Source organism: Suillus fuscotomentosus, assembly GCF_016647785.1.
Source record: "Suillus fuscotomentosus strain FC203 chromosome Unknown F5891scaffold_14, whole genome shotgun sequence".
Lineage (NCBI taxonomy): Eukaryota > Fungi > Basidiomycota > Agaricomycetes > Boletales > Suillaceae > Suillus > Suillus fuscotomentosus.
In genome coordinates, this window is record NW_024539526.1 from 315,172 (window position 1) to 330,550 (window position 15,379).

General features: G+C 48.2%; 5 protein-coding genes across 5 annotated transcripts; 1 reads left to right on the forward strand and 4 right to left on the reverse strand.

Annotated features, from left to right (window-relative positions):
- Positions 1-42: 42 nt before the first annotated feature.
- F5891DRAFT_114936 (uncharacterized protein) lies at positions 43-2,203 on the reverse strand. The gene is made up of 5 exons (XM_041365094.1): positions 1,750-2,203; positions 1,551-1,698; positions 1,048-1,496; positions 591-991; positions 43-538 (listed from the first exon to the last, which is right to left on the reverse strand). The coding sequence occupies exons 1-5, from the start codon at positions 1,958-1,960 to the stop codon at positions 344-346; spliced, it is 1,404 nt and encodes a 467-aa protein (XP_041228654.1). The 5' UTR covers positions 1,961-2,203; the 3' UTR covers positions 43-343.
- Positions 2,204-3,938: 1,735 nt separating this feature from the next.
- On the reverse strand, positions 3,939-6,340 carry F5891DRAFT_947827 (membrane transport protein-domain-containing protein; the record flags this gene model as incomplete). Its single annotated transcript, XM_041374763.1, has 9 exons — positions 3,939-4,070; positions 4,130-4,193; positions 4,248-4,905; positions 5,053-5,377; positions 5,593-5,767; positions 5,864-5,975; positions 6,033-6,108; positions 6,158-6,238; positions 6,290-6,340. The coding sequence occupies 9 exons, from the start codon at positions 6,338-6,340 to the stop codon at positions 3,939-3,941; spliced, it is 1,674 nt and encodes a 557-aa protein (XP_041228655.1).
- Positions 6,341-6,648: 308 nt separating this feature from the next.
- Positions 6,649-7,527, forward strand: F5891DRAFT_1127347 (protein-L-isoaspartate O-methyltransferase; the record flags this gene model as incomplete). Its single annotated transcript, XM_041364173.1, has 5 exons — positions 6,649-6,738; positions 6,790-6,857; positions 6,910-6,949; positions 6,998-7,435; positions 7,483-7,527. The coding sequence occupies 5 exons, from the start codon at positions 6,649-6,651 to the stop codon at positions 7,525-7,527; spliced, it is 681 nt and encodes a 226-aa protein (XP_041228656.1).
- Positions 7,528-8,559: 1,032 nt separating this feature from the next.
- F5891DRAFT_1185724 (uncharacterized protein) lies at positions 8,560-10,290 on the reverse strand (the record flags this gene model as incomplete). Its single annotated transcript, XM_041366586.1, has 4 exons — positions 8,560-8,589; positions 8,642-9,358; positions 9,419-10,114; positions 10,189-10,290. The coding sequence occupies 4 exons, from the start codon at positions 10,288-10,290 to the stop codon at positions 8,560-8,562; spliced, it is 1,545 nt and encodes a 514-aa protein (XP_041228657.1).
- A 313-nt stretch (positions 10,291-10,603) lies between these two features.
- On the reverse strand, positions 10,604-15,046 carry F5891DRAFT_1020397 (nuclear condensing complex subunit). Its single transcript, XM_041361123.1, has 17 exons — positions 14,511-15,046; positions 14,291-14,462; positions 14,057-14,245; positions 13,552-13,994; positions 13,018-13,499; positions 12,783-12,959; positions 12,606-12,734; positions 12,415-12,555; positions 12,244-12,366; positions 11,937-12,193; positions 11,801-11,889; positions 11,640-11,749; positions 11,379-11,590; positions 11,209-11,322; positions 11,059-11,157; positions 10,891-11,001; positions 10,604-10,839 (listed from the first exon to the last, which is right to left on the reverse strand). Exons 1-17 carry the CDS (start codon positions 14,818-14,820, stop codon positions 10,707-10,709), a joined length of 3,291 nt encoding a protein of 1,096 aa, XP_041228658.1. The 5' UTR covers positions 14,821-15,046; the 3' UTR covers positions 10,604-10,706.
- Positions 15,047-15,379: the final 333 nt, after the last annotated feature.

The following is a 15,379-nucleotide window of genomic DNA, read 5'->3' on the forward strand; positions in this document are numbered from 1 at the left end:
AGCCACAATATGGCTTGGTAAGCCACGCAGAACTTGGTGCAACTTTTAAGTCATCTGCAAATATTCAGGTCACCATGAGCCCTGTGTGAGGATCTTGGCTTTACGACACCCCCCCTTGCGTTCACGGTCAACAAGCGTTGTTAATGTTGACCTCTACTAGGAGGCAAATTCTGCAGAACTGATGCGCACTTTACTTTTTCACATTCTGCAGATATCATATAATATTAGGATATTTTCTACACTTGGACATTACATCGTTTTTTTCGTTGAGCCTATTTTGTGTTGTCACTTTGATATGACGATTGTCACGTAATGTTTGTAGAGCTGAGGCTGACCATATTTCTCACTCTGGTCTCAAGCTTGCCTCGGAGGACACATGGTCATCTGCTCTCGTTACGACCACAAACGCAGTCATAAGGGCAGAGAACGCAAGCATCAAGGAGCATGCGCTCAACACGGCGTCCCTAGCACTCGACACCCCGGTCATAAGGGAGACGACAACAAACACGTTCAAGGGGACACGGAACAGGGAACTCAGCTACATCATTCGGGTCAGCGCCTTCTTTTTACGATAAGGAGAGGCGACGTACTGTTGCTCGGTGCTCGTTTGAAATTAAAGTTCCCCTCAACATCCCTTGCACAGGATAATACATCCCCACGCACGCTTCGAATGCGCAGAACGCCCAGAACCTGACGCGCTCACTGTCGCTTCTTATGCTTGTTGCTAGTGCGAGGGCAGCAAATGCACAAACTAAGCTACTGAGCTTGGCGTGGACCGTCAGACCGCCGGATTGAGTGGTAACAACACTGTAGAGGAGGGATCCGAGCATCATAGATATCATGAATGAGGAGAAGATGTAGCCCAGCGGTAGTGCAATAGTGGGAAACGTCGGCGAAGCTTCCTGAAGAGATGGTACCCAGAGGAAGACAAAGAGGTACATAGAACCCTCGAAGCAAGTTTGGGTCAGGCCAATGACGAGTAGCATAGGATCTAAAATCACGTTCACGACCTGGATATCACAAAAACGGGGAGTGAGCCGGACTCACCATCTCTGACAATGCGCCATGCCTGCCCCAGTCTTTTCAGCTGAAATAAGTCCTTGCCAGGAGTTGTTCCGCCGCCGCCACCAAAGTTCTCCCCCCAACTTGCACGGATCACAAGGTATGCTAATAGCAACAAGACTCCACTGGCAACGAAAGGAGATGTGAATGAGCCCGTCAAGGTGACTAGCTGATTGCTTGCAACGCCTGCGCCTGTTGCAACAAAGCCATTCACGAGCGTGGCGCGTCCGAATATTGTGGAAAGATCCGTTGATGGGAGGGCTAGGGCTCCAGCAGAGCTCACCAGCCAGGACTCAAACGCAGAGTAGAGGATTGATGTTGAGATACCTCCGCATACACGTCCAAGAAGAAGAATGGGCAAGTACGGGATGGTTATGCAACAGCAGGTGAATATATATGTCAGGCAAAAGGCAAGACACAGTTTTTTGCGTCCACTACAGTACTAGTCAAACAACTTTATAGCAGTAAAGAGGGCATATACGACGTACTGTTGATCCGCCCAGACGCCCACCAAGGGTGCAGTGAGTCCTGCGGACATGAACCCTGTGACAAAAAGGACTGCGACCATCCGTTCCGGAAGACCATATTGTTCTCGGTATAATGAGTACACATATGGTCCCTGGAGCCAATCAGCACCTGGATAAATTGATGAACACGTAAATCCCGTGAGCAGAATATCATGCATACCCATTACGATTGCATAGACAATGAGATACTGCCTCGTCAATGTAGCTAGAAAGTTGCTTGATGTCGTCGGTTCCCCGTCTTCCAGGCGCTCGGCGGTGTGCAGGTCTTTCTCCTTCAACTCTTTCCGTCGCGAGACATGGCGTTCAACCAGGAGGAAGATGAAACACAGGGAGACAAGGATAATAAGTTGGAATTCATAGAATCCAACCATGCCAGGCGGGCCCTCGAACGACGAAAGTTGGACTTTGCGGGTCCACTAGAGGCTGGAATAGATATTGAATGATGTGAATGTAAGGAACGAAAACTCTGTTAAAGAGAGCAGGGAAAGGAACGTTGTGTGTGAGATACTTGCTCTCCTATAGATTCACGGGTAAATGTGCACCATACGTCGGCATCCTCCAGCACAACACGCACAGCTAAACAGACTTAGCTCGTTTACCTTGCCTGGGCGTCGACTTAGCTCACGGTACAGCAATTGCAAGCGACTAACAAGTTTGTATAAGGAATGTCAGTACTAGTCTAGTCTAGGAGAGACTGAATTGTACTAGCACTCGATTCCAAGTTGCTGCAGCCTGCGAAGTAATTAATTTGGTGATGTGGAACTGCCTCGGGCGACGGCTAATACTCGGTGAGCTTCCTCTATTTTCAGCTTAACGGAGGGTAAACGATGTCCCTGGGAGCTAGAGCGTAGACTTGGCATGGATGATGCATGCAGCAAATCTAGCTACGCCTGGCAGACTCAGGAACCCACCCATCCTCGCCCAGGTACTAGTACTGGTCGCTCGGGGCTGCAACTTTGCCAAGCGCTCGCTCGAACCCAAGCCTTTTCAATCGTACTCTGCAAGTACTCTCCGTACGCCTTCAAGCTCTCTGTACTCTCTTATCTCACGCACCGGCTCTTTCGTCGTCTTGCGCCATTAATAGCAAATCGTGCTCATCTTCTCTCAACGCTCCCCCGCACTGCTTCCCACCCATCTTCTCGCACAGTCGTGCCACCAACATTCTGCCATGCCGTTCCCCGTACCCTCGAAGTATTATTAAACTTGAGCTTGCTTCCTTGGGGGCCGGTCCTGACAACCATCAATCACAATCTTTTACGGTGATTTTTTGCGCGTGACTGGCGTAGTCTGTACTTGATGCATACTTGGCATTAGCATCCTCAGACAGGAATCGTCCTTATGTAAAGTCTATCTGCGATCAAGGCCTGGTCCTTTGTGATTCCTTCGTTCTAGACTAGGTTGGCTAAATTTTGATCCTAGGCACAAAAATACCGCAAGTGGGATAGCACAATGCCGTCCTAAGCTACTGATTTGGCTAATATGATCATCTGGATTGGTAGATTCCACATACTTACCGATCACTGCTACCCTAGATTGTTAAACAAGGGTGCCTTCATTCTGGACCTTCTCTTGTACTCTGCCAGGACCCTATTTATGAAGAACCACGATGAATACGGCTGCCGTATTGATATCGTACATCAATCACCGGCCGCATCGCTGATGTCTAACTACACCTACCTGATTGTCATCGCCAACGAATCGAATAGCATGGCGATGTTTTTCAACTTTTATCCAGTACGAAGGCGTGTCAACTTTGCAAGTTCGTCTCATTCCCTGGATCATATACATACATGGAGATAGGAGCGAATAGTAGGAGCGAATTGCGTTTGGAATCTGTCATTTACGTCCATGTGCGAGCACAGGTCCCGAGCATCACCCGCTGATTCCTGAATCAATGCTAGTGAAATATGCTAAGCCTTTTGCAACTCAGTCATGACCAAATTGTTGGTACTCTTGAGTCCACATCGGCGCTGACCTTTGTGACAATCAGTCCTCGGTTCATATTTCATTTCCGAACAATGTTTATATACTTTTTAAGGAATAGATGTCGCCCGCGGAAGTTGGGCAAAGTGCAATGACAGCGAGGATGTTCTCTTGCACTGAAACTCGCGTTTGATCTCATGCCCATCGCTGCAGCGGATATCGATACCAGAAAGTCCCAGGAGACAGATAATAAAACACCGCATAAAAGATCAATATGCATATATACAAACTCTCCCGCCCTTCAACAAAAATATGTACATCCAGGTTTCCCAGTAAGTATGATTAAAAGATATCCAAAATCTGTCATCTGTTATTCAGCTATCAAGCGATCATGATGAGCCCAGCAAAGCGTACCAACCATTTAGTTCACAACTTTGCGATTAATAACCCCAGAACTACAACTAAAATCGTGCTTGGTGGGGTGACAACGCAATACGACCAGAAAACTGTCCGTGATATTAGCCTCTCAAACGAGTCGTTCGAAGCTGCTTGCGTTATCTGTTCAACATAAGAACATTAGTGCGATCAAGAGAAACTACTAACACCACAAAACGCACCTGCGCGAGCGTCAGAGCCGGTGGACTTGCTATCAAGAGTACATTCGACACCACGAACACAGGGCTATCAAAAAGCCGCACATCAGCAACTATCCGTAAGACAATTCAAGACACTGACTCCGCAAAGACATTATGGATATCAAGCTGAGCAAGAATCGCCAACACAGGAAGCATCACAGCTGGGACGATTACCATCCTTGCAAGCACCGCCACGAACACCGTCTTGCCTTCCCCAAGCGTCTGGAGCTGCGGCTGCTGTACACGTTTGAGTGCCAGCATCTCCTGAAGGGTACTGAGCAGTGAGGTACGAGACTTGTTCTGCCCGAGGTCCTGCCTTGTCTCATCTGTCTCGTAGTCCGTCAGATCTCCATTTTGCATGTCATCCTCGGGAGGTTCGGAGTAGAAGTATGCCCCAAGCACCACAAGCGTCAGTGGTATACTGCAATTGCCTGCAGCACCAAGCGCGCCTTTGACTGATTCCATGTGTTCAAGCGCAGACTGGAGCGGCGGAGTACACGCGACGATGAGACTGAGGACGGAAGCCCATAGGGGCATTGTCATGAACGCGTTGATATGGCGCCATGCATTTTTGGTGGACTTCCAGACGTGTCGGAGACCAGTGCGGTGTCGACGATGTCCGAAATTTTCACTTGTAACTTCTGCCCCATCTTCTATTCCATCCTCTGAGTCTGCGGGCGTGACACTGTCCGAGGCCAAAGGTGCATCTTCCCGCACAGGTGAATTTGGGAAAGAGTGATATATAGCCGTATTCCGTGCTGGGTGTGGGGAGCGTGAATGCGAAAGTGAAGACGACCGTTGGGGTACGCGAGATGGCGACAGGTGAAGGTGCGATGGCAAGGGGTGCGGACGTAGCTGTCCATGGATATGGCCTGAAGGCTCTGGGATGAAGGTAGGAATCTCACACGCTGTATCTTGATCATTGTCATCTGTGTCATCGAGAGGCGAAGTCACGACTACGGCTTGGCTACGAGCTTGGGTTTGCCAGTGATGTGAAGGGCTTGTGGGATGGACCTGAGTTTGCCAGTGATGAGAAGGGCTCGTGGGCTGGAACCTGGATGAATGATGGTGCTCGCTAAGCGTCGTCTCATCTGATAAGGATGAATTATCAGCGTATTGGGCTCCTTCGGCATCATATGGCACAGCCGCGAGTAGAGGCGAACGGGGAGAGGTTGGTGTAGGCGGAGTATCTGCAGAGGCAAGCAAACGCACGCCGTAGCTCCAGCGAAGCTGTAAGCAATGTAAGTAAAGGAGTTACAAACGACGGAATACGGAACGAGTTCAAAATGACTGGCTTGGGAGTTTCGTTGGAAGACGAAAAAGGAACAGACGCCAGTTTTGAAAATAAATAACAAAAATAAATAAAAATCATAAAGACCAAGACATCCAACTGAGATATTGAAAGCCAGGACAATTGAAACACGATTCAAGTTAACGCAACGCACCATCATCCCGAGAGTACTATACAGCACGAGGTACGTGAGTGCACGACCCAACATGGCGTCCGTGTTGTCGTCTGGGGTCCATTTAAGGCCATCTACAGTGATCACGAGGCTCTGCATCAGAGCGATGGGTAGTGAGTTCGAATTCATGAACATCGAAGCAGCCATAGCGAAGTTACTAGAAATAGTTATGGATGGTTAGCTCTGGTCATTGTAAACACGAGAGACAAGGAAACGGAGGGACAGGTTGAGGAGTATAAATGAAGAAACACACCGATGAGATTTCTTCAATCCAAATATCCTCGAAAGGACTCTGGCTACGAGCGCAGAGAAAACCGTGACCGCTATAAAGAAAATTGGAATAACCCATAGTTCCTTGAGTTTTGCTGTAGGACACACGAGGCTGATTAGAGTCCTGCTGATGGATGAGATATGGGACGCACCTGGACTTAGGAAGAATGCGACTTTGGAGAACAACAAGGCAGGGGTGAACAGGGAGATGTTGATATGGTTGATCACCTGGATTCCAGATCAACAAGATGAAACCAAAGTAGAGAGTAAAACAAACGCGTTGAGTGGGCTTATCAATAATACGGCGCCAGGCGAGTATGTAACCTGCGAGACATAACAGAAATACCTCTAGAATTGACTAAAAGCCAGCAAAATCAATGGACAGCAGGGTGCTAGTCGAATTCCGAACACATGCCTGAAATACAGTCAAGAGAAGCGGCCAGATGGGAGTGCTGTCCATGGCCCGGGATGAAGAGTCCCAAAAAAAGTTTGGAAATGACAGGATGGAGGCTAAATAGTTACTTTGAAGAAGGGGAAATAGTGAACCCAGGAGTTTGTGAAATTTGGAAACACGCCATAAGTATAGCCACGCAGTGCTAACGAAATTCTTGGCTGCGTCATGCGTGGCACACGTGTGGACAATGACATTCCTTTTTTGGCAGTTTAATAATGAGGTGATTAGAACTCGCACGATGGCTTCCATTTCGCAATCTTCAATCCTTGTGGCGACGGAGGCCGACTTCTCGGTTACATTCAACCAATACCACAATGGCTTGGCGTTGTTCAGGTCGTACAAACGCGGACCTCATCGCAAACATGCGCACAGCACGAATTATCACAACAGATAGAGTCGGCGAGGTCAGTTGATTCCAAACTACAAGTAATCACCATCAACCTGAGTTGTAACAGGCCATGACGAAAGTCGACCGAGCTAATTATGTCATACGTAAATCAGAGGCATATGAGGACTCGCCTCAGTGCGCATCGACCCTCTTCCCCGACCCTTGCTACTAAAGTTCTACTGCACAGATCTATCGGGCATGGCGCGACTATATCTGCACCACACATGGCAAGTCCTTGGAATTTGAGGCCATTGTCCTAACATACTTTTCTATAGCACGCTCATGCAATCGAGCACCTTCTCGACTACCTTGGTCCGGGCAAGCGCGTCCTGGATGTAGGTAGCGGGTCCGGTTACCTTTCTGCCGTACTCCACCACCTTGTCCCAGGCGGCATTGTCGTTGCCATCGATCACATCCCTGAACTGGTTGATTGGTCAAAGAGTAATCTTAGACAAGATGGACTGGGCTTCGCTCTCGACAGGGGCGACATCGTCGCGGTCACTGGTGATGGTCGTCAAGGTTATGGCAGCCTTGCCAAATACGATGCAATTCATGTCGGTGCTGCTGCGCCCACGATCCCACAGCAGCTGGTAGATCAGCTCAAGAGCCCTGGGCGGATGTTCATACCAGTTGGAACATTTACTCAACAAATTATACAAGTCGACAAGGACGAGAATGGTAAAGTCACAAAGAAGAATTTGATGGGGGTCATGGTAGGCTTCTTCAAAGCTTATCTCATTCGTCGCTGATTTGTTGGCAGTATGTCCCCCTTACGGATGCAGAGGGGCAGAAGAGAGGCTACTGAGGAGGTCCCGGATCCAGCGTTTCAGATTTGCTCAAACGAATGAAGTGCTTTGTTATTTTCATATTTGCTTTCAACTAATCACCAAGTTGTATCAGTATCTGTCACCATCGATTACAATAACCATACGGTTTTGTTCACCTTGTCTGACCAGGAAACGCGGGTGTACCCTAGCTTTCAATCTATCAATGTGACGTGAGAACATGACAGATATTACGCCATGGTTCGTAACTACATGCAACGCTCGGAGTCGCTGTGGTACTATTCATACTGGACACCAGTGTTTTGGGAAAGTTTTACCGTCACTCTCTGGTATTTATACATGCTGAGCCAGCTGTTCCCAGAGCAGCGCTAGTGCTTCCCGATGGATCCACCTATATACTGAGCTTTTACATGATACATCAACAAAGGACTCTATATACACGTAAGTGCAAGGTCCTTCCACATAGTCAACGCGAGTAGCTCCAGGTGTACGTCTCAGCGGGTGAACGCTGATCTTCTAGGTCTCGAACGGGATAAATCGGCAAGGGAATTTTCCGGGGGGCGCGCTCAATTGGATGATCAATTGAAAGGAAATACATCTGTCACTTCGGGACGATCCGAGTAAACAGCTGATCAGCGATTACACCGCCAAGTCATCGTGAACCAGAATTCCGGCGCGCTGGATATGTAGGACGTACATATTATCTCATAGAGGTCATGCGCCCTGTATCGCTGGTCTACGACCATTAGTACAAGCTTCTTGCAAGCCGCAGTTCGGTTGGCTGCGTGCGGACCGCGGTACGTATTCCGTGTCTGGTAGCTGGCACGAATATGCACATCTATTCTCCAAACGGATACCACGCCATTAATCGCGTCTTCTCATGATTCTGATTCGTCTTGTTTGTGCTACTTGACGAGGGACTTTGTATCACGCTAGTATGATGTGCGTAATGCCTGTAACCTATCCTTTGTCGAAGATGCTAACCTGAACACCTTGCAGCATGTCAACGTAGGCTTCGATTGTTTTGCGTGATTCTGCTTCAACCTGCTACATCAATTCATAGCTGATGGAGACGCCAGTCTCTATGAATAAAATAAGTACGGCGGACTCCCTCGAAACATGAGAGGGACCTACAGGCACATATAGTTCGTAGTGGTCGACCCATATCTTCACTACATCGTGTGCATCAGCACTATATTTCCCATCCGACAGCACTTCGACATAGGGCAGGGACGTCGTTATCGACTCATTCTCCACTACTATCGTGGATGGCTCTTTCACCACTCGTCCTTGGCCCTGCCGGCGCTGAACAGCCAAGGGGCTGAAGTCCATCATATATAAACGATACTCCGTGGCAGCCGAGCCGTCATCTGCTGTTGCACCAACTACACGGGCAGCCTGAAAAACTCGATTCCCGACGACGCCAAAGCTGGATTCTGGATTAAACGCACGGGTGTTTGGAGGGCCCCACAGTTCCCAAGGTATCTCCTCCAATGTCTCTTTAAATGGATCAAGATCAAAGAAAACTTTGGTGGAAACGGCGAAGGCTACACTGTGCAGGTTCATGACGAAGAACAGTATTCGATGTTCAGGATCTGAGGTCCATAGTGTTTGATGTGCTTCCATCTGCAGTTGTGGGCCATGAGCAATATCGTCTGTAGGACCAACATAGTCGATGTAGATCAGCTCTGATATAGGCAGCAAGAAGTTCGCCAGGAATGTCGGTTTTTGGGATACATCCTCAATCAAAAAAAGATTAAAATTCAGGTTGCTTATGGTCAGGAATCTATCATTTCCGAGGAAACAAAAGTCTTCGTCTGAGTCATCGCTTGATGTGTAACTGATGATACTCTAGATGCGAGTCAATTGTTCAAGTCTATTATCAACCATGTCTTTTTCAGCAAGGCTCACGTTGGATGTTGTTGAGTGCTGCCAGTCCCAGATCTGCAACCACCACATGCCACAAAAGCCACATTGGATAGCAATATGCCTCCCGAGCCCCTGGAGCTTAAAACTACTGTCTTGACAATCATCAAGTTCAGATAGAAACAATGTCTGTCCAGCAGCTTGGGGGTGGACACCATCTCCGTCCAGAGCTTTGAGGTCAATATAGAACGGGCGATCGGGCCAGCTCAGAGAATCAAGATAATCGTCATCATCAGTACGATACGCGATGGCGATCAGGTTTTGTGCTGGGTCGATCCATACATGATCGATAACAGCATCGGAAACAGGAAGCAGCGATTCTGGGGTCCACTCACGGTGTATTTGAGGTGAGGACTGTGGCACTAATGGAAAGATCTTAACCAATTGCTCGGTTTCATCGAACAGGTAGAGGTGATCATCGACAAAGAATCTTTTTACTTCCGAACTCTGAGGTTGTAAATATGCTGGTGTGATGGCAGGGTGATCTCGGATAGATACTAGGCGAAAGTTGAACTGGAACCATGCAGATGCATTGTCTTTCAGGAGTTGTAGGCGTCTGGAAATAGGAACATGCTTGTGAAATTCCGTATTGAGGACAGGTAGCAACCCTTGACCAGCGAGTTCGACGATGTACTGAAGCTCAGAGGACGATATGAATGTCTGGCGAAGAGCCTTACATACCTACAAAACGACTGTCAATACAAAATCATCTGTGGCGTTCTAGGACGTTAATCACAGCTGAGAAAGCGGCTCACAGATGTACAACGCAGAATGTCTCTGTAGGGGAGGAAGCTCAAAATGTCAAAATGCAATTCCTCTGCAAGAGACAGAAATCCCACTTTCGACTTCGAAGTCATAATAATAGAGGGAATCAAAGGACATGTCGATTCTCACGCGCTGTCGACGCTTAACGTTTAACTCGAGTGAACATCCCCATCGGAAAGATTCTACTCGCAACGACGTCTCCGCCTCTGAATTACGCATGGTGTCAACGCAGGGGACAGTGTGATATGTTTTGAATGCATATTTTGAAGCGGCTCTTCCGAATTCAACGATTCTTATCGATTTTCAATTCTACCCGTGATTCTCTCGTCGAAGACACAATTGACATGATAGGCGAGTCATGGCAGATCTACGGCGGCCGACCGTTACCGATTATCATCCAATCACCCCAAATCGTGAAAGCAGCGGTCCTGCCAGTAAAAGTACAGTGATAAGGGTACAAATATAAATCATAATAGATACTGTACTCTTGTTATAGATGATGGAAATTTCACTCGTCCGAAGCCAATATATCATTAGCAACTTCGTCTTCCTCTTCTTCGTCTTCTTCGCTATCAATGATGGAATCGATGGTATGATTCCCTGCAGAGGCAGGCTGAATGTCATCCCTCGCTTTGCTTGCACTGCATACGATCAAATGAGTATGTGCTGTCCAACTTATCCGAGCGACTTACAGCCTGGGCCTTCGTTCGTTGTGAGAGGCAGGAGGGGATGAAACTTCCTCTTCTTCCTCTTTGTCATCGTCATCTTCAATTAACTGCACTACCTGAGGTTTCTTTACCGACCTGTGAGCAAAAGTTAAGACCACATTAAACGGGAAAATCCATAACATGTTAACGTACGCAGCCCGCTTTGGCAGGGTTCGTGTGGGTGCTGGGGTAACATGGTCGTGCGATAGGACATCATCGTCTGAGTCATCGGAACCAGAAACACGTCTCCGCCTGGATAACAATAGGTCGACTGGAGTTAATAACGAATGAATGACCACTTACTTGCTTTGCTTCCCTCTACCCTTGCCCTTTGGGTGTGACGGAGAAGCAGCAGAAGCCACACTTTCATCTGGTATGATGCTGTCCGTGGTATCGGTAACAATGCTTTCCGAGCGCCTATGTCACACAATCAGTCTCAACGCGTATGGATGGTAGCGTAACAGAAATCACACCTTTTCCGAGCACGAGTGCGAGGTATGTCAACCTCCTCGCCGTCGTCCAAGGGAATGATATCATCAAGAAATTCGAACAAGTCCTTCAGGTACTCCAGTTGCCTGTAATCTTCCTCGTTGAAGCTCTCTAGCTGCTCAGCATATTTTTTTGAGATCGCAGCATCAAATTTCGCGAGCGCATTCTTGGCTGCTGCGTCACGAATTGGTCGACGCTGTATGCGCATGAGTTTTTGGGTGACACAAATGTTCAGATGAACTCACAGAATTGAGGTTGTGAAGTAGTAATTTGAGCGTGCGGATTTTATCGTCATCAACCTTGTCCGGCAAGTATAGCCGCCCAAGAACTTGATACAAAACCTTCTTGTCCTCCTCTGCAATTTCAGCATTGGTTAATGGTTCGCCCCAGAAAGTTATTGACATACTTATCATCTTGTCGTCGAACAGTGCTCTTGCGATATCGCTTGCTAGGTCGATATGAATTGTCTCGTCCGTTAGTTGATCTTGCACATCGCTGCATCATTTTAACTGGCACTCTCAAAACAAATAACATTGCCTCACATAGCTTTCTGTGGATCGGTCCAATCCACGAACATAGCTGCTATTTGAGCAGGACTGACCATATCCTGGGTTTCGTCAACATTTCGTGTTTCTGGGGCAAGTTGCTCGAATAATCCAATAAACAGCCGTTGCATTCGTCGCTGGTTGACTGCAGAGGAGTAGCAGTACACGGGGAAGAAATACGCAAGGCACTGGCGGACTTCTTGGTTGTCGATCGTGTCCGGGGCAAGATATGCAGCAACCAGGCTTTGCAGGACCTGAAGAGGTGTTACCTCCTGATATCGTGCAACAATTTATCGGCACCAACCTTGTCTTCGGAGATCATCCCGGAAAGGACAAGCTTTGAAAGGCCGATACACATGAGGGCTTGCACCTTGTCCGATTCCTCGGTTTCCAGGACTTGCAAGAAGAATTCGATGATACGCTCTCTCTGTAGAAACGTGAGCATTGAAATAAGGTTGAAGCTGTTGTTACCCACTGTACTACCCTCTTTCTTCAAGAAGTCATTTTCGTGCACCATAAGAATGTCGAAGACAATCTGCAGCACACGGATCCTCAAGACTTCTGGGGCAGTCTGAATTTGACCCAAAAAAAGCTGGAAAGAGTTGAGAGCCATGCGCTATGAAATCAATTAGTTTCAAAACTACATGGTGGGCAACACGAGCATACTCGGGCAATAAGACAGCAAAGACCTAAACAGATGAGACCCTTTTCACGAAGTACCAATTCCTTACGCTTGACGGCAGGAATGATCAACTCGCCAAGGATGCCTTCGAGCGTCGAATTTTCTTCGAATGTCTGAGCAACAGTGAGTGATTAGGAAATTGAACATAAGCTATAACGCACTCCGTTAACACGCTCCAGCATCCCTATACAAAGTGACAGACAACGCAAATCAATCGCGTCCATACGAGCTCGTTCCTCGGAAGACATATCTTCTGATGGCTTTGGTCCTTTGGGTGCTGTACGAGTTGGCATGGGTGTTTCGCCAAAATTGGTCTCTCCGTCATCTGCAGGCTCCTTCTAGCAAAGATAACGTCGTCACGGGAATGAAATGCGAACAATGAGGTGTCCAACTTACTAGAGCCTCTTCTTCATCACTGACATCCCTAAGCTCGTGGACTACTTCCACAACAACTCGAATAAGATCCCTCTCGTTTGGTGATAGTATCCGTAATACGTCCAAACATCTAGCGACAAGTGATTCGGGTAGTGCTTCCTGAGAGATCATGTCTCTCACAAGCTGGAACATTTTCCGGCGCCCAATCTCATCAGCGTAGTCTAGATTCACAGCAACTTTGAGCATCTCGCCTATGACAAATTCCTTGTCAATGCGAGCCTCCTCTTCTTCCTCAGTTGGTTCGCCGCGAATGACTCTCTCTTGCTCGGCAACCTCCAAGTCTTCTTGGTATGCATTGTAGGCAGCTTGGATGCGGTAGGCAAGGGCAGTGACAACCGGGAGAGAAGCATCTAGTTTTTCCGCATTGCTAATGGCAATGCAATGGTCGACAAAGACGCGAGCGAAAAAAGCTCGCTCTGGGGTCAGGTTGGCCCAATAGGCATCTGTGGATGTTCCAATTAGCTCATCCGACCGAGATTCTGCAACGGAACATACCATTAAACTCGACGTGGTCGGAAATATCAGCGCGTCTGTCCAAAACACTCAGCAGTGCGTCCTCTGCAACCGTGCTCTCCGTAAGATCAAAGAGACTTAAAAGTGCGAGAACATTATCTTCGACGGTCTTGCTTTCTTCGTTCTTGACATCTTCGCGGGCAACGTCCACCCATTTGCTGAGTAATACAGCTGCAGCCTGGCGAACCGCTGGCTCTCGATCACCTAAACCATTGCGAATGATGAACTCTCTCTGAGAAATGGTAAGCACGCGAGGATGAACGAGCCCCATCGCAGAGCCATCAGAAGCGAAGCAATGTTGGATTAGGATAGCGGAATAAACCAGCTTGCGCATGATCGTGTCAGTGTCACGGGTTCGACCAAGGACGGCGTCTAGGGTAGCTGAAGATAGAGGAATATTGAGCAATGCGGCTCTACGGACGTCTCTATAAGACAAGCAGACAAGTGATTAGCATACTGTTGGACGATTGATGACAAATGAACAAACGCGGCAGGATCGCAACTAAGAGTCTCCAGCAGGACCTCGAGAGCAGTGGGTTCTCCTTCTTCCACATCAGATGGATCTTCCGAGCCACATAGCTTCGAGAGTGCAATGACAGCCTGGACTCGAACAAATGTTTCTTTATCGTGCACACGCTCGAAGAGAGCTGCGCGGAGCTCAGTGTACAACGTTTCGCTGTGCCTGGTCAGCCAGGTTTATTGCACAAAATAGGTTACTAACCTAATTTCACCCAAATGCGCGACCATCTCCGCCAAAAAGTGGACGCAGCGGTAGCGTGCGACTTTATCCTTGGCTTCAAAGCCATTTAGGAGGAAGGTAAGCACTTTCTCAACGAATCGAGAGGCTGTGGTATCATCGTCTTCATCGTCATCCTCCTTCTTTACCTCAGCGGCTGTAATAAGATGAGGTATAACATCAGTGAAACGAGCAGACATCGTACCTCTCTCATTGATATATTTTGTATACGCTCCAACAAACTTGACTATTCGGTCGCCCTGCGATGTTCCTTTCTTCACGGCGACAGCTCTGCATAGCATGTCTTTGAATCTCTCCTCGAACATACGCTCACCGGTCAGCTTGATGCTTCTGCCATTGTGTACGGGTTCGGTAAAACCGGCAGCATCCAGATGGAGTTTGTGAAGTGCAACGATATTTTTCTGGTGATTTGCAGTTGAATTCTGAACTTGGTCAAAAATCTTGGGCACGCTGGCGGTGAGGGTTTCCTCGACGGAAGATACGCGCCCTGGCATGGTGTACAAAGTTGCAAGATCCACAACCTGCAAGTTGGACGCGTTTAAGGTCACGTGCGTCGTGATGCAAAATTCTGAGGCAGCTGCGCCATGGGAAGGGGGGGCTGACAAACGGTCGACCGTTTTTTCAAAGACCGACCGACCGTTCAGACGGCAGCTGCGCCATGGGAAGGGGGGGCTGACAAACGGTCGACCGTTTTTTCAAAGACCGACCGACCGTTCAGACCGTTTGGAGGCACGTGAGTTTTTGGGTCACGTGACGTGTTCGAGTTTGCAAAGGCGAAGTCCCTTCCCCGCGCGAGAGAATGAATCGAGAATCGAGCTCAATAGAATAGAGAGAGGAGGGGGGCATCCCTGTTGAGCTTGTGCTCGAGCCTGTGTATTTCTGCGAGAAAAGGAGGGGCTGAAAAACGGCCTGTCATTTGTTGAATTGGTGGGGGATCGCGGGAAAGAGCCTCTGGTTTGTTGGCGTGAAACATTTCCAGAGGGCGCTGGAATCGATTCAGAGACGGAATGTGTCGCACGAGCGTAGGCATGACACAGCGTGAATGTGAGTTCC